General features: G+C 44.7%; 1 protein-coding gene across 7 annotated transcripts in view; it reads left to right on the plus strand.

Moving 5' to 3' along the window:
* Positions 1-21,108, plus strand: part of TNRC6C (trinucleotide repeat containing adaptor 6C) — a 344,243-nt gene that overhangs the window by 170,135 nt on the left and 153,000 nt on the right. Inside the window, exon 1 of one of the 7 annotated variants that reach the window (XM_075903561.1) lies at positions 19,086-20,835. The exons of the other annotated variants lie outside the window; for them this stretch is intronic. Coding sequence (XP_075759676.1) covers positions 20,766-20,835 — 70 coding nt within the window. The 5' untranslated portion in view covers positions 19,086-20,765. Of the gene's footprint in view, positions 1-19,085; positions 20,836-21,108 lie in introns of those variants that run through there. 7 annotated transcript variants of the gene reach the window in all.

Raw genomic sequence — 21,108 nt, forward strand, 5'->3', positions numbered from 1 at the left:
GCGGCAGCACCCCCCACCGCCCAGGCACCAAGCTGGCGTTTCCGGCAGCTGGTTGAGAGGATTGAGGCGGCCATCACACTCCGGGTGGATGCGAACCTGGAGTGGCGCCAGCAGGCCTGGGGCTGCTTCCAGGCTCAGTGCAAGAGCATCGGCGATGCCATCACCACTCTCACTGCACGCATCGGGCACACTGTGCATTATGGCATGGCATTGCCCCATTCACCTGCCATCCCTCCCATGCCAATGTCCATGCCCCCTCCTGCTGCTGCCATGCCCCATCCTGCCCACCTCCCCGTGCTGCCTGCCCCGATGCGGCCTGAATCACATGTAGTGGTCTGCCCCCGCAGAGGTGGTCGCAGGGGCCACCCCTCCCAGCAGTAGCTCCCTCTTCCCCCTCCCAGTTCAGAGTCCCCTCCCTTCTCCTCCTCCCAGTTTAGAGCCCTCTTCCTCCTCCCCCTCCAAGTTCAGAGCCCCCTCCCTCCTCCTACCCTATGTCCCCATTGTGACTAAAAGTTCAATACATTGTTTAAAAAAAAAAAACCTGTGATGTTTATTGGGAGGGGAGGAGGGAAGAGTTGGGGATGGGAGGGAGATGTAAAGGGAGACAGAGGCGACTCTACTGTGAGGCCTGGGAGAACATCTCGGTCAGGGCCTCCCGTATGTGCACCCCATCATGGTGCGCCTGGCAGATAGTAGCTGTGCAGGGCTGTTCGGAGGCCTGGCCCTTGCCTGCTATCCATGCCAGGAGGAAGGCCTCCCACTTCCGCTCCACGATGTTGTGGAGCACACAGCATGCAGCCACTACCTCGGGGACGTTCCGCTCATCCATCTCAAGACGGGTGAGCAAACAGCGAAACCAGGCTTTCAGATGGCCGAAGGTGCACTCCACTTGGCTGTGTGCCCGGTCGTGGTCTGTCGACCCCATGTAGGGCTGCATCAACCAGGGCAGCAGGGGGTAGGCTGCGTCCGCCACAATACATGTAGACATGGGCACGTCCCCAAAAGTAAATTCCCGTTGGGGGAAGAAAGTGCCCGCTCGATGCTCTGGGGCATGGGGCTCTGGGGCTGCTCGATGCTCTGGGGCATGGACAGGGATATGGGTTGCATCCAGGGCTCCTCCGCAGTTGGGGAACCCCAGGGCAGCGAAGCCGGCCAGCGTAGCCTCCACGTCCCACAGATGGATGACTCGCTGGAGCAGGACGTCGTTGATGGCATGGACGACCTGCAAAAGGGTGCACAGAAACACAGGGGAACACATCATATAAGGCAGGGTGAGTGCATGCTCCCTGTGGGGGGTTCCCACCCTCCCTGTGATGCCCTCTGTCATCACACACACCAGTGCCCCCTCACCTCACGGGCCACTCACCCTCCCCCTCACCAACTGGCCTGTGCAAGGGAGGGATGGCCCAAACCCCTGGGTGACGGGGCATTCCCCATCGCCCCAGCCTGGAGTCTTGCCTGCCCCTGGGCATGGAGTGCAGCACCCTTCCCCCCCGCTCCTCCCAGGACTTACCTGCATGACGACGGCACCAACGGTCAGTCTGCCCACCCCGAACTGGAGTGGCCAGCTTCCATATAGCAATGGCGACCCTCTTGTTCACAGGGATGGGTGCCCGCAGCCGGGTGGTGCTTCTCTGGAGCGCCGAGGCAAGCTAGGCACATAGCTCCAAGAATGTCTGCTTTCGCATCCGAAAGTTCCGGAGCCATTGCTGGTCGTCTCATAGCCCCAGGACTGGCCGGTCCCACCAGTCGTTACTGGTGTCCAGTCTCCACAAGGGCCTCTCGACGGTGGGGTGGGGATTCCAGAGCGAACTGCGCCTTGAGGTCCCGGACAAGGAGTGCAGCAGCATGGAGCAGCAGCTGCAGGCACTCCAAAATGGCCGGAAGGGGCCAGAGCAGGCACAACGCCACCCCTGGCTCCATGGCACAACAAAAGAGCTGTGGTCAAAAAAATCAGCAAATGGCACTAAGGCACAAGCTGTGATGTCCAATAAGGCAGAGGGCAACCACAACTAGAACTGCTACAGCTGTCAGTCCCTGCAAGAGGTACTTAAGCATGCAGCAGGAGAGAAACAGCTGTCCAGGGAGATCCCTTTAAGCACGTGTCTCAAAGGAGCTCCAGCCCCCGCCCCCAGAAAGGGCTGGTGCCCTTTTGCCCTCTACAAAGTGGTTCCAGGCTCCTGCTTTTGCGCAAAAACTTGCCTGCTGTCTACACTGCATGCGCGTTCTTGCGCAAGTAAATTTACAGTATAGCGTTGTAAAACAAGGCTTCTTCCGGAAGAGATATTCCTCTCCCCACAAGGAATAAGCCCTCTTGCACAAGAGCTCTTCCACAAGAGGGCAATGTAGACAGGCAACATGTATTTCTTGCGCAAGAAGCCCCTATGGTTAAAATGGCCATCAGAGCTTTCTTGCGCAAGAGTGTCCACACTGCCATGGATGCTCTTGTGCAAAAGCACGTCTCTTGTGCAAAAGCACATGCCAGTTTAGATGCTCTCTTCTGGAAGACTTTTTGCGCAAGAACTCTTCGCAAAACAGTTCTTGAGCAAGAAACTGCCAGTGTAGATATACTCTTAGGGTATGTCTACACTTCCACCCTAGTTCGAACTAGGGTGGTAATGTAGGCAACCGGAGTTGCAAATGAAGCCCGGGATTTGAATTTCCCGGGCTTCACGAGGAGTAACGGTAGTTTGGACTAGGAAGCCTAGTCCGAACTACCTAGTCCGCACTAGCAGACATTTAAAAATGGCGGCGCCCGGCTTTATGCAAATGAAGCCTGGGAAATTCAAATCCGGGGCTTCATTTGCAACTCCGGTTGCCTACATTACCACCCTAGTTCGAACTAGGGTGGTAGTGTAGATATACCCTTAGGGTATGTCTACACTACCCCGCTAGTTCGAACTAGCGGGGTAATCTATGCATACCGAACGTGCAAATGAAGCCCGGGATTTGAATTTCCCGGGCTTCATTTGCATAAGCCGGCCGGCGCCATTTTTAAATGCCGGCTTGTTCGAACCCCGTGCCGCGCGGCTACACGCGGCACGGGCTAGATAGTTCGAACTAGCAAGCCATTCCGAACTATCTGTACGCCTCGTGGACTAGCGGGGTAGTGTAGACATACCCTTAGATACTAACAGTGTGGTTGATTTCCTATCACCAAAACAAAAGTTTGTCTATTTTCCACCTACAGACTCCAAACAGATCTATCATTGTACCATATTCTCTTATAAATCTGAATATACAATTGCCACACTTTTATGTGCTTCTGCGGCATTACTCGAGAATGTTCTTCTTGGACATTTAGACAACCACATAGTCTTTCATATGTAACTTCTCTAGTTATTACTCAGTGGTCCGGTTCTCTAGATTAGATGCTGCTGTTGGAAACGCTGTGTTTGCTTCAGTGAGAATTTCAGCTGGGAGTGCTGCTTGGTACTCGCATAAAGTAGATCCCCAGAAAGACATTTATTACTCAAAGAAGCGGTTACAAATTTTTCAGCAGTTTTACTCAATCTTCTGAGACCAAACTAGTGCAGGTTTGGGAAAAGCGGAATTCATTATTTTGGGCATGAAGTTTCCAAATAGAGCCTGAACAGTCAACCCAAAAGAATCCTCTTTTCCTGAGAACTACAGATATGTACCTCTAGTTTCTGCTCTCCAACTGTCATCCATAGTTCCTATTCTGTGCAACCCTGGAACAAAATTTTCAAAACTAAACATGCTGCTGTATCTGAACTCAGCACCTTGAACCTTTACTAAGACAATGGCCAGATCTTCAGCTGCCTTTGGAAAAGAAGGCCTTTTGATTCACTCCACTTAGAGGAATGATTTTGACTCAGACATTTTCAAGTCACAACTATTCAAGACAACCTTCTCTTAAGTATAGTCATTTCTGAACAATGTGGCTAGATATTTAACAATTCATACTAATTCTGATGTATCATTATATATTTAGGAGCCCAGTGCAATGCTAAACTGAGAATAGTTGTATGAGAAGAAACCATTCAGATGGTCAAACTGATGTCATCATGTCCAAGCAATCTTGAATCTGCTAACAAGTTATCTGTGTGAATGGTCTTGAGTAACTTCCAGCAATCAGTCTTGATAATCCTAATGCCAGTGTGAAGTAGTAGTATTTCATTTCAAGCAGGGATCCAATATTTATACTGATACCATTCTCATTTAATCTCAATGCCTGAACTTGTGACATTTAAACACTGTAAGGACAAGCTTAAGAAGATATCCCTCACCTTAGCTTACATGTCAAAAACAAGACCTCACAACCTATTTGATTATCTTGCACTGCATAATGAGCTGGATGCCTAGCAAGAATTGATTGGGTCAGTATTGTACTCAGTATCATGTAACCAAGTTTTAACAGATCAGGTGCTGTTTCTGAACTCACATGATGGATAATAGTTCTTTTTTTAACCAAAAACTTGATGTTCATCAGCCCGAATTAAAGGGTAGGAGGGTCACTGCTGGCCAGTGTCTCACTTCTAGCCCAAATAATTAAGAGTTTGTTCCTGTTTAGTTAACTTCAATCATGTGCAGTCAGTATCGGCCTCCTTATAACCCTGCCAGCTGCAGAAAGCAATTAAAGGCAAGCACATCTGGCCACTAAGTACTCGCTATTGCCCCTTTTCTTCCTGTAATATCCTCTATTATAACTAGTCTTCTTTATTGAGTCAATCTTATCATTGACCTATTTCAGATACTTCTCAGAATGTTCACTCTAGTGCCAAGGAGTTAAAAAACATGTTCTGTGAAAATAAGGAACTAGAAGATTTATCCAGGGTTGCTTGGGTCCTTAACTCAATTTTTGTTTTATGAAAAATGAAAAAGTCGATGCTTTATTTCAGTCATTGCTCTTGGGTGGGGCTAAAGATGAGGGGTTCAGTATGCAGGATGCTCCGGGAAGAGAGAGGACTAACATACTCCTCTCTTACCATAGCAGGTTGGGGCCAGGTGAGAAGTGCCTTTCCATGGCTGCTGCAGCTCCAGCAGACAAAGCTGGGGAAGTGGTGCATTTCCCCCATCTGGGGCAGGTCCAGATTCATCTGCTATCTGTGCTCCCCAGCCACAGAGAGGAATGCAGCAAATTGTGCACTTCCCCTCATTCCTTGACAAAGGGAAACAACTAATCTCCTCATAACTCATGTGCTCCAGCTCCCCAATTATTTGTGTTCCCCTCCACTGGAACACATCCTTTTATTAATGGAGAGCCCAGAATTGGATGTATTATTCCAGACATGGCCTCACCTGTGCCAAAAAGAAAGGGGAATAATCACTTCCCTAGATCTGCTGGCAGTGCTGCTACTAATGCACCCCAATATGCCATTAGCCTTCTTGGTTACAAGGGCACACTATTGACTCATATCCAGCTTCTCATCCACCATAATCCCCAGGTCCTTTCTGCTGAACTGCTGCTTAGCCAGTTGGTCCTCAGCCTGTATGAGTGCTTGGGATTCTTCTGTCCTAAATGCATGGCTCTGCACTTGTCCTTATTGAACCTCATCAGATTTCTTTTTTCCCAGTTTGTAATTCTGAAGAAGACGGCATACATTTTAAACTCAATTTCACAAGAACATTGTATTTGACACTACTAGATTTCTTTAAAAATAAAAGCATTTTCTATGAAATTATCACCATCAGAATCCTTATCCTGGAGTCACATTACAAAAACAATTCTAAAACTCATGACATACAGAATTGCTTTTCTGGGCTCCTTTTCAAAATTATAGTTAAAGAAAGCTATGTGAGTATACAGGTTGTTTTAGCTTCTACCTATTTAGCTCACTTTCTCCCCCAATAACAAAGTTGGAAATCGGTCTGTATCTTTTTTTTCTCTTCTGCCGGTCAACCCCAATATCTCATCAGTATGTCATTTCTTTTAGTGAGATGGAACATAGCATTTAAATTATTGAATGTTGAAAGCCACATGATCAAGGAGAATAAAGGCCACACTTGCCAACTATTCATAGAGAACAAGAATAACAAGTAATATGTCCTTCTTGGTTTTGTATAACTAATAAAAGTTTGTGTAGCAGTGTCCTGATAGTCAAAGTATTTTTCGTGAGTTAGAAGAGATAGGTTTAAAAGAAGCAATCAGTATATGTTTTTTCTTAAAAATGTTAATAAGTGTGACTGAATTCTAAAGCAGAATAATATTTTTCTAGCTTAGGTAAAACAAAAAAAGCAGTCATGTAGCACTTTAAAGACTAACAAGAGCTTTGTGGATCATATCATATTCTGAAAGCGAATTGGCATGACCATTACATAACAGAGGGATACAATGAAAAAAAAACCTGACAAATCAGCTACATAGAACAGAAGGTGGGGGTGGGGGGGGGAGTGACATGGAAGGAGGAAAAGCTTGGCTAGTAGATTTTGTGTGCTCCAGCCCCATAGTGGGGGGAGGACCTGGAGCACCAGCGTGGGCTTGCCAGTACCAATGGAGGAACCCTGAGCCTCTGGGGCCAAATTTAGGCAAGCAGGAGGCTGCATCTACCCCCTGGGCCTTAGTTTCCCCACCCCGATGTAGATTGTCCCTGACAGATGTTTTTCTAACCTGTTTTTAAAATTCTCCAATGTTGCAGATTCCACAACCTCCCTAGGAAATTTATTCCAGTGCGTAATCACCCTGACAGTTGGGAAGTTTTTCCTAATGGCCAACCTTAAAACTCCCTTGCTGCAATTTAAGCTCTGTCATCAGAGCTTAAGGAGACTAATTTTTCTCCCAGCAGTGCGGGGTGGCATGCAGGAGCCGGTACATAAGGACAGCTGGTTTAAAAACTGGCTTCCTGCACAGACTGACTCCTGCCTGCTGTCCCGTACTGCTGCCTCTGTGTCAGAGGCAGCAGCACAGGATGGCAGCAGCTCCTGTCCATGGGGCATGGAGTGTCTAAGCTTCCCACGCACAGATGCGCAGAAACCCCTGTCCACAGGGGGGTCTGAGTTCCCCACCAATAGACACTGTTGCCACAAAGCAGCATATGTCCGCAGTGGGCCTAGGCTCACCAGTGACAGAGGCTGCTTCATGGGATGCCAGAGGCAGCAGTGTGGGGGTTGGAGGTAGATGGGTCTGTATCAGAGGCAGCAACTTATGGGGGAGGGAGGGCAGGCAGATCTAGTGCTTTAAGCTGGCTCCCCATAGGCATTAGCTCCTGCCTCAGGAGGGAATCCATATAGTAGACAGGATTAACTGATAAGCCCAGGCTTATCAGTTAATCATGTAGTTGTCTACATGTTGACATCCATACTTGTAACAACCTTTTAGGTACTTGAAAGCTATTATGTCCTCTCTGTCTTCTCTTTTTCCAAACTAAGCAAACTCAATTTCCCAGTTCTGTCAGTCTTCCCTCATAGCTCATGTTTTGTAGACCTTTAATCATTCTTGTTGCTCTTCTCTGAAATTTCGCCTATTTCTCCATATTTTTCCTGAAATATGATGTTTGGAACTGGATACAGTACTTTAGTTGAGGCTTAATGAGTGCAGAATAGAACAGAATGATTACTTCTTGTGTCTTGCTCACAACACTCCCGTTAATGCATCCCAGAATATTTGCTTTTTTTTGCTCACCTTTCGCTTGTGATTCCTTCATCCTTTTCTGCAGTATTTCTTCCTAGGCAGTCACTTCCCATTCTGTATGTGTGAAACTGATTGTTCCTTCCTAAGTGGAGTTGTTTGCATTTTGTTCTTATTGAACTTCATCCTATTTATCTCAGACCATTTCTTCAGTTTGTCCTAATCATTTTGATTTATAAGCATATCCTCCAAAACACTTGCAACCCCTCTCAGCTTGGTATCATCCACGGACTTTCTAAGTATGCTTTTTATGCCTTTTATCTAAATGGTTAATGAAGATATTGAACAGAACTAGTCCCAAAACAGATTCCTATTTAACCCTTCTTGTTATTCCCTTCCAGCATGACTGAACCATCGATAACTATTCTCTTAGGCACGTCTACACTGTGACGCTATTTCAGGATACTTCCGATATCCTGAAATAGCTATTCCATGTCTTGACAGCGCTCCCGTTATTTCGAAATATCTTTCAAAATAATGGGTGGGCTATTCTTACATCCCTGTAAACCTTATTCCACGAGAATTAAGGGACATTTTAGAATAGCAGTTTATTTCAAAATTATGACAACGCCAAATTTCAAAATAAGCTATTTCAAAATACCCTTGAATTATGCATCTGAATAACTTGGATTATAAAATAATAAGCATTTTCTATAACTATGATATTATGATGTTTAGAGAAAAAGATGAGGGTACACATGCTTCTTACACCTGAATTATTTTATTTAGAAAATCATTTTAAGAAAGCATTTTTGTGTGGAATATTTTTATACTGTTAAGCCACTAAGGGAGTGTCTAGAATACAGGGATTTTTTCAAAAAAGTGGCCTTTTTTCGAAAAATCTTTACCTGCGTCTAGACTGCTGCTGCGTTCTGTCAACAGTAAATCGAAAAACCACGGCGGTTTTGTCGACCACGGAAAACCTCGTTTTAGGAGGAATAATGCCTTTTTTTGAAAGTGCTCTTTCGAAAAAAGGCGCTATGTAATGCAAACTGTGCTTTTTCAAAAGAGAGCATCCAGACTGCCTGGGGGCTCTCTTTCGAAAAAGCGGCTTGCTTTTTCGAAAGTACTGATTGTAGTCTAGAGGCACTTTTTCTAAAGAGGCTTTTTCGAAAAGCCTCTTTCAAAAAAGATGTGTAGTCTAGACGTAGCCTAAGGGTTAACAGTTATGTGTTTTCATATGAGAAGGAACTAAGTCTGATAGGGTATGTCTACACTAGCTCGTTAATTCGAGGAGTAAGCACTTAGTTCGGATTAACTTTAAACTGCTGTGTGTAGTTCGTTCGAACTACGGGGAATTTAAAAATGGTGGCCGGATGGGAACATGCAAATAAAGCCCGGGATATTTAAATCCCAGATTTCATTTGCAACTCCTGTTGCCTGATTTGCCTACCTAGCTCGAATTAACGAGATAGTGTAGACATACCCATACTGTGCAGAAGAAATAATGAGGAAGAAAAAATGTCAAGTTTAGTTTTCATGAACTCATATCAGTAGTTTTTGGGGAAAGTTTCCAAAAGTACCTTAGGGTGGATTTTTTTTTAACTGTGAATAAGTGACAGGATGGTCAGATGAAATAGAACCTCAGAGTTATGAACACCTGGGTTATGAACTGACCAGTCAAACACACACCTCATTTGGAGCCACAGTCAGGCAGAAGCAGAGATACGAAGCGGTGGGAGCAAGGGAGGAAGCAAATACAGTACAGTGCTGTGTAAAGGCAAAGTTTTTAAAAAAATTGACAAGGTAAATACGCTTTCTGTGCTTGTTTCCTTTAAATTAAAATGGGGAGGGAGTTAAGATGGCTAAGCTCCCTCCCCAGTTTTTTCTTACCACTAGAGACCATTCGCTGGAACTTTCCTGTGCTTGTCTTCAATGAGTGCATTAGCAGTTAGCTGTCCTAGACTGTTGCCAATAGTTAATAATTGTAGTTCATTTGTAATTAGTATCGTTTGTTAGTAGTTAGATTTGGCTTTTGGGGGGGTCACTTTCCCTCCATTGAGTCCCCCAACACCAGCGCATACCTAGGTCACTAGGCTTGAAAGACTATGCAGCTTCATGCTTGAAGTGTCTTGGTGAGAGCCATCAGAGAGTCATCAGAGAGATACATTTGCAAGACCTTCAGACCCAGAACTTTGAAAGATAGAGCTCAGAATCTGAAAGTGATCCTAGTAGAAGCAACTCTTCAACATCACTCAGAACAGGGACTTCAGACCCATTGCTGAGCACATCATCCTCAGTAAAAGGGCTTGGGTGCCATTAGCTGACCTGGCACCAAGTAAAGATAAGACATCCAAGTACCGAACAACCACACCAAAAGATCCCCAGCTGATACACAGGTCCTGGTCTCTATCCCCAGTGCCTCAGAAAAAGAAGATGCATGACAGGTGTTGCTCTCCCATTTCCAAGCATAGGGAGTCAATAAGTGTGAGTCTTGAACAGTGCCACATCATGGATGCCATGCTTCCGCACAATTTGCATTGATGCCTACCGATGGTCAGTATCTGAATCCACAACTTCTCATCACTACTTCTGAGCAAGGAGCTACAGCTTCCTTCTAATTCTGTGCCCTGCAGGACCCCATGCATAAAACAATAGTGTTTTCCCCACCGAGGCTTGAAAGATGCAAACAGATGGACTCCCTGGAACAGACAGGTACACGGTGTCAGCATTTCTAGCCCTCAGGGAGGAGGCATTGTGGGAAGTGCTGGCTGCTTAGCCTTGTGGGCAGAGCCTTTGAGGTGTTGACTGTCTCTACACTTGCCATGTTTGGGTCTGGCGCTGCGGCCGGACAGCCCTGCCTCTGTCCCTCATGGAGTGATGGACTCCCATGTGGGGATGTCAGCCCTTCTGGGAATCCAGGACAGTGCTCTCAGACACCTGTCCGTTTTTGTCTCTCATGTCTGGCCTGACTCGCCGAACTCCCCACCCACCGCAGGTTGAGTGCTCATATAATGGTCTTCTTTTGATGCGCATTTTAGTAGTTAAATTCCTGGACTGTCATTGCTCATTAAAAGTGCTGTCATATGGGTGAAAATCAGGTAAATATTGCGTTTTATTAATATCAGCAGTGTGGGGGAAATCTCGCTCCCCTGGGGTACAGAGCCCCCAGAAGGGTCCGAGGCTGGAGGTCAAAGCAGTGAGGCAGGAGAGAAACCTAGAAGGAAAACTTTATTATGCATGCATGCAGGCTGACCGCTATCAGAGTGAGCAGCGGCAGCACTGAGAGACAGTTTCAGGGATTCTTTATACATTATGTTCAAACAGTAGTTGTTGATTGTTTTCTTTAACATATCAAAGTCTCAGCAGAAGTACTCTGAGACTTTCTGTTCACACCAGGAGTGCTAGAACTAAGTTTTACAGAACAAAGCCACATGAGAACTTGAGTGGAGGAGTCTACAAGGCAAACTGTGACAAAGATAAGTGTTTACATGACAAATTGTGACAGACTAGGAGTATCCATGAACTTGAGATAGGCATTGTAAGGGTCTTGATTAAAGTTAATTTGATTTCTCTCTGATACAGGGAGAGAGGCCTGGAAAACTTTTAACCCTTACAGCAGTTTTCTTTTAGAGAGTTTTGATTTCCTGCACAGTCCCCCCCTTAGACACAATTGGAGTTATTTGATTTTTCTCCCACAGCAGAACTGACTTAAAGGGGGATTGTGTGTTGTATAGACTTGCCTTAATCTTTGTATTCATGCCCATCCATGTCAAAGAAGCTATATGCATATATTTGCATATATATTCGCATGTATATGCAACCACACTTAAATTGAGACCTGCAAGTATGTACTGTACGTACTGTAAGTATCATTGTGGCCACCGGGGTTTCCATACTTGAGTAGCCCTGCAGTATGGGAAGGAAGTGGGCAGCCCTCGGTGGAGAAACAACTGATTAAAGACTATTTAGAGAAGTTAGTCATACATAAATCCATGGGGCCGGATTTAATGCATCGAAGGGTGCTGAGGGAGTTGGCATATATCATTGCAGAACTTTTGGCCATTATCTTTGAAAATGGTGGAGAATGCGGGAAGTCCCAGATGATTGGAAAAAGGCAAATATAGTGCCCATCTTTTAAAAAGGGATGAAGGACAATCCAGTGAACTAGAGATCTGTCAGCTTCACCTTAGTCCCTGGAAAAATCATGGAGGGGATCCTCACGGAATGCATTTTAAAGCACTTGGAAGAGAGGAAACTGATCAGGAATAATCAACATGGATTCACCAAGGGCAAGTCATGCCTGACCAACCTGATTGCCTTCTTTGAAGAGGTAACTGGCTCTATGAACATAAGCAAGTCAGTAGATGTGATATACCTTGACTTTAGCAAAGCTTTTGATATGTAATTCTTACCAGCAAGTTATGGAAGTATGGATTGGATAAATAGATTGTAAAATGGATAGAAATATGAGTAGATTGTCGGGCTCAATGGCTTGATGTCTGTTTGGTTTCAAGTGGAGTGCCCCAAGGATCAGTTCTAGAGTTGTTTAACATCTTTATTAATTACCTGGATGGGGGGATGGATTGCACCCTCAGCAAGTTTGTGGATGACACTAAACTAGGGAGAGTGGTAGATACATTGGAGGGTATGGTTAGGGTCTCTAGAGTGACCTAGACAAATTGGAGGATTGGACTAAAATAAATCTGAAGAGATTCAACAATGACAAGTGTAGAGTTCTGCACTTGGGATAGAACAATGCCAAATGGCTACAGGCTGGGGAACACTGGCTAAGCAGAAATTCTGCAGAAAAGGACCTGGGGATTACAGTGGACAAGAAGCTAGATATGAGTTAACAGTGTGCCCTTGTAGCCAAGAAGGCTAATGGCATATTGGGTTACATTAGTAGCAGCATTGCCAGCCGATCTAGAGAAGTGATTATTCCCCTTTATTTGGCATTGATAAGGCCACATCTTGAGTATTGCATCCAATTCTGAGCCCCCCACTACAGAAAGGACTTAGATGCATTGAAGAGAGTCCAGTGGAGAGTCCATGGTCTTATGATTACAAAAAGAGACATTCAAAAAAGAGACATGCTCATCCCCCATTTTCTCTACTACAATCTGCCTCACCACAGAGGAAGCAACAGGAAACTGATGATCCTCAGTCTCACAAGTCAAGCCTGGATACATCCCCAGAGACAAATTCATCCTCTTCATCTAATGAGGAAGTCATACCACAGCCTCCAACAACAGCTGATGACTTTATCTTCTTACAAGGATAAAAGGGTCGCAGCTGATCTCAACATCGCCATGGAGGTGCTGAGCCTTTTCTAGCATAATCATTTTTAGGCAAAGCTTCCGGTCTCTTTGTTCATGCGCCTTTTTAAAAGGGTCGCAGCTGATCTCAACATTGCCATGGAGGAGGTGCAGAACACACAATATGAACTTATCAATATTCTCCAGGCCACACCATCCACCAAAATGATTTTGCCTATCAATCCAGCTATCATGGAACCTGTCAAAACCGTGTGGCAGACCCCCACTATCATCACCCTGATCTGCAAGAGGGCAGGCCAGAAATACTATGTTCCCCCCTAAAGGCTCGGAATGCATCTTCACACACCCATCCCCAATCTCTTTCGTGGTTGATGCCATTCACCAGAGGAATAAGCAAAATCAATCTCAATCCACCCCGGTGGACAGAGAGAACAAAAGGCTGGATTTGTTTGGCAAGAACATTTATACCTCATCCACCTTGCAGCTCAGAGTTGTCAACTATGCTGCAATGCTTAGTAAATATAATTTTAACAACTACATGAAGTTTAACACCTTTATTGATAAAAAGCTTCAGAGGGGTAGCTGAGTTAGTCTGTAACAGGAAAAACTTAAAAAACGACAAATTGTCTGGTAGTACTTCAAAGACTAACAAACACCCGTCTGTCCCCTCCTTCCCTTATTTATTCTTGGATCTGGACTTCCAACACTCTGGTCATCTGGAGAAGTGGGTTGTGCCCACGAAAGCTCATGATGCCATCTACATGTTTTGTTAGTTGTTAAAAGTGCTACTAGACTATTTGTTGTTTTTTAAGTTTTACCTTTATAGATGACATACCCGAAGCCAAAAAGCAACAGTTCAGAGTGGTCATTGCAAAAGGTCATGCAATATCACAAACAAGGTTGTAAGCTGTTCTCGATGCTGCATATACAGCCACCAGATTAACATCAATTGCAGTCGTTATGAGATGGGCTTCCTGGTCCAATTCCTCCACATCTCCTCGTGAAATCCAATCAACTGTGGAGGATTTACCATTTGAGGGCGTGAAGTGCTTTTCAACTAAGATTAATGAGGTCCTCCATTCCATGAAGGATTCCTGAGCGACACAACGCTTTCTTGGTATCCACACACCGGCAACCAGAAGGAGGCAGTATAGATACCAACTGTATTCAAGACCCAGGTATCCACCCCACACCTACAAGTAGCAAAGACAGGTACCATCAACCACCACAACAACACAATCATAGAATCATAGGGCTGGAAGAGACCTCAGTGGTCTTCGAGTCCTGCCTCCTGCCCAAAGCAGGACCAATCCCAAATAAATCCCACTCATGGCTTTGTCAAGCTGAGACTTAAAAACCTCTAGGAATGGAGATTCCACCACCTCCTTAGGTAACCCATTCCAGTACTTCACCACCCTCCTAGTGAAATATTTTTTCCTAATATCCAACCTAGCCCTCCCGCACAGCAACTTGAGACCATTGCTCCTTGTTCTATCACTACTGAGAACAGATTGACTCCATCGTTTTTGAAACCTCCCTTCAGAAAGTTGAAGGCTGCCATCAAATCCCCCCTCACTCTTCTCTTCTGCAGACTAAAGAAGTGCAAATCCCTCAGTCTCTCCTCATAAGTCATGTGCTCCAGCCCCCTAATTATTTTGATTGCCCTCCACTGTACCCTCTCCAATGCGTCTACAACTTTTCTGTTGTGGGGAACCCAGAATTGGACACAATACTCCAGATGTGGCCTCACCAGTGCCAGATAAAGGGGAATTAATCACTTCTGTAGATGTGCTGCCAGTGCTCCTCCTAATGCATTCTAATATGCCATTAGCCTTCTTGGCTACAAGGGTACACTATTGACTCATATCCAGCTTCTCATCTACTACAATCCCCAGGTCCTTTTCTGCTGAACTGCGACATACCCCAGCCTGTAACAATGCTTTGGATTCTTCCATCCCAAGTGCAGGACTCTACACTTGTCCTTGTTGAACCTCATCAGATTTATTTTGGCCCAATCCTCTAATCCGTCTAGGTCACTCTGGACCCTATCCCTGCCCTCCAACATATGTACCTCTACTCCTAGCTTAGTGTCATCCTCAAACTTGGTGAGTGTGCAATCTATCTCTTCATTCAGGTCATTAATAAAGATGTAGAACAAGACCGACTCTAGAACTGATCCTTGGGGCACTCTACTTGAAATCAACCGCGAACCAGACATCAGGCTGTTGAGCCCAACAATCTAGTCAGCTTTCTATCCACCTTACAGTCCATTTATCCACTCCATACTTACTTAACTTGCTGGCAAGAATATTGTGGGAGACCATATCAAAAGCTTTGCTAAAGTCAAGGTATATTATATCCACTGACTTCCCCGTGGTTGTGGCAGGCAACAGCTCAGACGCAATCAGGGCAGCGCTACCAATCAGCCACTCCAACCAAATAAACAAATTTGAACCACCTGTTGAGAGCCTGAAAATGATCCTACTCGCTCCAGATCTGTCAAATGACAAGCTATTCACTCATAACCTTTCGCCTTTCTATATGAAGTGGCAGAACAAAACCTTTGATTGATGGGTGCATCAAACAATCCTGTCAGAATACACCATCCCCTTCCTTTTCATCCCCCTACCTTTTCCTCTTCAGGGACTAATTTCAGAAGACCATTCTGCTGCAGGAAGCTGAACATCTCCAGTTGGGCACTATAGAGGCAGTCTTACAGGAATATCATGGGAGTGGAGTTTGTTCATATTATTTCCTCACACAGAAAAACACTAGAGGATAGCATCCAATTTCAGACCTTAGAGTCCTTAACAAAATTGTGAAGAGGCAAAAGTTCAAGATGGTGGCTACCATTATCTCTTCTCTGGAGCCAGATAATTGGTTTTCATTTATTGACTTACAAGGTACATGTTATGATTTACCCCACCCAAAGATGGTTTCTCCACTTCATCTTAGATACACAACACTACTAATACATGGTCCTACATTTCAGCCTCTCCACTGTACTGAGAGCTTTTCCCAAGATGCTGGCAGTGGTCACGGCCCACATTAGGAAACAGAATATCATTATTTATCCTTATCTTGATGATTGCTTTGTCAAGGCAAGAAGCGAGGATAACTCTTGTTGCAGCGCTTACTTTGTTCAAGAATGCTTCCAATCTTTGGGACTACTAGTAAATGATACAAAATCAGTATTCATACCAACTCAATGCATACAATTCATCAGAGCACAGCTTGACTCAACTTTTGCAATGGGCTCCCTCCTTTGAGACAGGTTTCTAAAGATTCACAATCTAGTCCTAAGGCTGCGCCTAATGCCATGTGTCACCACTACTCATGACTGTCTTCAACTTCTAGGCCATATGGCACATGACGCTGTTGCAAAAAAAGGAAACATGATTCTGGGATGCATTAACAGGAGTGTTGTGAGCAAGACACAAGAAGTCATTCTTCTGCTCTACTCTGTGCTGATTAGGCCTCAGTTGGAGTATTGTGTCCAGTTCTGGGCACCGCATTTCAAAAAAGATGTGGAGAAATTGGAGAAGGTCCAGAGAAGAGCAACAAGAATGATTAAAGGTCTAGAGAATATGAGCTATGAGGGAAGACTGAAAGAATTGGGCTTGTTTAGTTTAGAAAAGATAAAACTGAGAGGGGACATGATGGCGGTTTTCAAGTATCTAAAAGGGTGTCACAAGAAGGAGGGAAAAAACTTGTTCATCTTGGCCTCTGAGGATAGAACAAGAAGCAATGGGCTTAAACTGCAGCAAAAGAGGTTTAGGTTGGACATTAGGAAAAACTTCCTAACTGTTAGGGTGCTCAAACACTGGAATAAATTGCCTAGGGAGGTTGTGGAATCTCCATCTCTGGAGATATTTAAGAGTAGGTTATAGTCATCTATCAGGGATGTTCTAGACAGTGCTTGGTCCTGCTATGAGGGCAGGGACTGCACTCAATGACCTCTCGAGGTCCCTTCCAATTCTAGTGTTCTGTGGCATCTCACAATCCTATCATTCCCAATGCTCGTCTCTCTATGAGATGCCTTCAGAGATGGCTCATATCAGCTTACAAGCCAAACTTTCACCCTCTCACCAAAACCCTATCTATTTCTCACACAGTAAAAAGTGCAATATTATGGTGGACAAACCCAGGGAACTTATTCAAAGACATCGCTTTTCAAAATCCAGAACCTACTGTGGTCATCACTACTGATGCCTCCCTTACAGGCTGGGGGGCACACATGAAAGATTCCACGACTCGGGGCCTATGGACACCCACAGAAAGGGCCCTACACATCAACGTCCTCGAGCTCAGGACTGTATGGCTTACCTATCAACATTTTCTACCTCACATATCCAGAAGACATGTCAGAATATATACCAACAAAATTGCCTGCATGTTTTATATAAAACAAGCAAGGTGGTGCCAGATTTCATGCTTTATGCACGGAAGCTGTTGCCTGTGGAACTGGTATCTCATTCATGCTATCTCCATAAGCACATGCCACCTTCCTGGTGCCCTAAACACCACTGCCAGTGCACTAAGCATGGTTCCCTACCTCAGGACCATGAGGGGCAGATCGATCACAGAGTCCTCGTAACAATATTCGAACAATGGAGGTATCCCTGTCTAGACCTCTTTGCCACAAGAGCGAACGAAAAGTGCCCCCATATTGCTCCAGGGCTGGCATTGGCAAGGACTCTTTAGGAGATACCCTCATTCTTAAGTGGGAACACCACCTATTGTATGCATTCCCTCCAATTCCCCTCCTCAGCAGGACAACTCTCAACATATGGAGGGACAGGGCAAGGATCATCCTCACGGCCCCTTGCTGGTCCCAGCAACCATGGCTCCCCTTCCTGAATAGAATGGCTTTATGTCCCCCAATCACACTTCCATGCGGCCCGAGGATCTTTTTCCAACCAGGAACCCAATCTCCACCCACAGTTTCTAAAAGCTTGGTACCTAGATGGCTCTCTTGAATAGAGCTACACTGTTCAGCCTGGGTACAAAACGGTCTACTCCACAGTAGAGCCCCTTCAGTACGCAAGACAAATGGTCAAGTTTTGTTCATTGGGCTGCTCCCCACAATATAGCTCTGGAGACAGCCCCTTTGTAATACTGGATTACTTATTCTACCTTAAACACTCCCACCTCTCCATCAGCTCAATTAAAGTGCACCTAGCAGCTATTGCCACATTCCATACAAGGATCAGTGACACCACAGTGTTTGCACATTCTATGAGGAAACGATTCCTAAAAGGCCTACAAGCATTATACCCAGAAGTAACTATTCCACATGCACCGTGGGATTTACATTTGGTATTAAATACCCTCACAAAACCCCCATTTAAACCTCTGGCCACATGCTCACTTCTCAACCAATCCCAGAAAACAGCATTCCTCATGGCGATAACATCAGTCCGTAGGGTAGGGAAAATTGCCACCCTAATGGCAGATCCCCCATACACTACCTTCTTTAAAGATAAGATGTCTCTATGCACCCATCCCAAATTCCTACCCAAGGTTTACTCAACCTTTCACATCAATCAGACTATCCACTTACCTGTATTCTTCCCCAAACCTCATGCCAATACCTTTGAAGCACAAATGCATATCTTTTGTATACATAGAGCATTTTCCTTCTACCTCCATAGAACGAGGCCCTTTAGAGTGTCTCCTAAACTCTTCATCTCTGTTGCAGAACGCAACGAGGGAAACCAGATATTATCCCAAAGACTGTCACACTGGATTGATTCAGACTGCACCAGAATGTGTTGACATCAAAACCAATTACCACCACCTACCCCAATCCATGTGCACTCCACCAGGGCAATAGCCATGTCAGTTGCTTACCTGCGCAAGGTCCCTGTTGAAGACATATATGCTGCTGCAACATGGGCCTCAGACCAAACCTTTGCCTGACATTATGCACTCTCACAGGGGCCTCTTTCTTCCTCCAGAGAGGCAAAGACTGTCAATGGCTTTCCTACCTGACCTGAAGTCCCTACCTCCATAGGGCACATTGCTTTGTAGTCATCTCCTGTGCAGCACCCCCAGGGACATCTCTCAAAGAAAAGGAGGCGGTTACTCACCTTTAGCAGTAAATGATTGTTCTTTGAGATGAGCCGCCCTTGGGGAGTTCCACAACCCTCCCTTCCTCCCCTCTGCTTTGGACACCTTTATAGCAGGCTGGGTTTCCAGGTAGAGAGAAAACTAAGGAGTGGGTGGCCCCTAGTGTTCCCTCTAAGTTGCATGGCAGCAGCTTCACAGGTGATTAATTAGCCCTGAGCCTCTTACTGGGTGGGGCTGATTAATCACCTGTTAAGCTGTGCTGCCAAGCAGCTTAGAGAGAACACTGGTGGCCAAGCATCCAGCAGTGCATCAGATCACCTCAGTAGTGATCTGAGGAAATGGGTCTGGCCCACAAAAGCTCATCACTTAATAAACCATCTTGTTAGTCTTTTAAGTGCTACATAGTCCTGTTTTTTGTTTTATGTTTGTGGAACTCTTGCAAAGAGTGTTGTACATTCTTTGCTGTTTCTGCAGCAGGGCAAATAAAAAGTGCATTCACAAATAGCGGAGTTCTCAAAGATATTCTTGTATTCATGCCAGTTATGGTTCTATTAAAACCAGTGTATTCTATTTTTTTCCAAATTGAAAAAGGCAAAGTCAAAGGGAAATTGTATTTTCATGTTCTAATTTACATAGATTTAAGTTGAGCCTTTTCAGTTTTCTGAGGTAATTATAAACAAATAGAGAGTTTAAAAAATGAATGCTTTCAAGAATGTTTAATTTGCCCACAAATTTGACAGTGGTGAAATGTTAGTGTGGTAGTAATTCTAAGAATACAACCAAACCTTCAAAGAGGCATCAGTGATATGCAATCTAAGTTAATTGCTAAAATAGCTCAGCTAAAAGCCTGACATAAGTTGTAAATAATTATAATTAAAACATGTTGAATTTAATATAAAAGTAGTTGGTATTTTAGGCAGAGGAAAGGAAGAGCAGAGAAGTGAGAAAGGAAAGTACTTGCAAAGGCAGTGCATTTAAAAGAAATTGGAATGTAATAAATGTGCCTGTTAAAGCTTTTGTATCTTTGCATTTATATAAGCACTGTACATTTGTATTAGTATAACTCATGATGCTGTCCGGGTCCTGAAAATGACAGATCATTGTGTTGTTTTTTGTGTACACTGTACACAAGTCTGGGAATGGTCTCTGGTCTACAATTATTAAAGAATTTTTCCTCCTCCTGCATAGCATGGCAAAAAACATCTCCATCTGATGAGTTGCTGGGGGCTGCTATTTTTTACGCTTATAAACAGAGGCTTTGATTAAAATGCTCTCATGTTTGTTACTCAGATCTTTTTTTAGATAGAGCCAGGAAAGTAATTAAGAATTTGGCAGCTTGCCGATTTACATATGGGACTTGAATCTAAATATTATAGCTACTGTTGGTATGCCAAATGTCTAGAGCCGTTGTCATAGAGGGAGCGGGGAGGAGGAAGACATGAAGGAGGCAGGAATGTATTTGCATGCAGCCAATCAGCAGTATGTGGCTGTTCATTTGGCTGACTTTCAAAAAAACAGAAGAAAAGCAGCTAGAGTGCTAATTGTAGCTAGGTCCTGAAGTGAAAATGTTTTGTGACAGTTGAAAGAATTTAAAGAGGAAGGAAGATTGGTTTAGTGTCAGCTGCAATTAGATAATCAAAGATTAAAAATCCTAGTATGTTGATTCCTTAACTCAGTGGTAAAGGGGCTGAGAGATTGCCAGGGGCCAGGGGGGAGCTCCTTGTGTGAAAAGGGCATTTCCAAAGCCAGTGCAAGTAAGGCCCGACTGAGCTTGCAGGTTGTCTGGGCGCACGCTTGCATCGAGAGATTTTCTTGGCAGCTCTACAGGATGAGGCTCACACTGTACACAGCCGACATATTGAAGCTGAGAGCCCAGGCGAACATAGATGAAGGATAGAGACAGCTCTGCACACAATGTAGCGTCTCCTAGGATGGTTGGGCGGCACCTTTCCTCAGGTATTTCATTACCCATCAGCCCCTTTTAGAGCAAAAAAAGCCTCCACAAAAAACCCTGAGCAAATAGCATCTGCTTCTGTTAAATCAATTTATTACATAACATTTCCGAGACAGAGCAGCAGCGCAGCGTCCTAAGCTTTTGGCTGCATTTCAGGTTTGATAAAATGGCGTCCTCACAGAAAGAGATATTTGCTAAAGATAAGCTGCACTGAGCTGAAAATGGAATTATTTGTCATTATCTACTGCTGTTTTTGTTATAGGCAGTTAGCATTT

This window comes from Pelodiscus sinensis, chromosome 20, assembly GCF_049634645.1.
Source record: "Pelodiscus sinensis isolate JC-2024 chromosome 20, ASM4963464v1, whole genome shotgun sequence".
Classification (NCBI taxonomy): Eukaryota; Metazoa; Chordata; order Testudines; family Trionychidae; genus Pelodiscus; species Pelodiscus sinensis.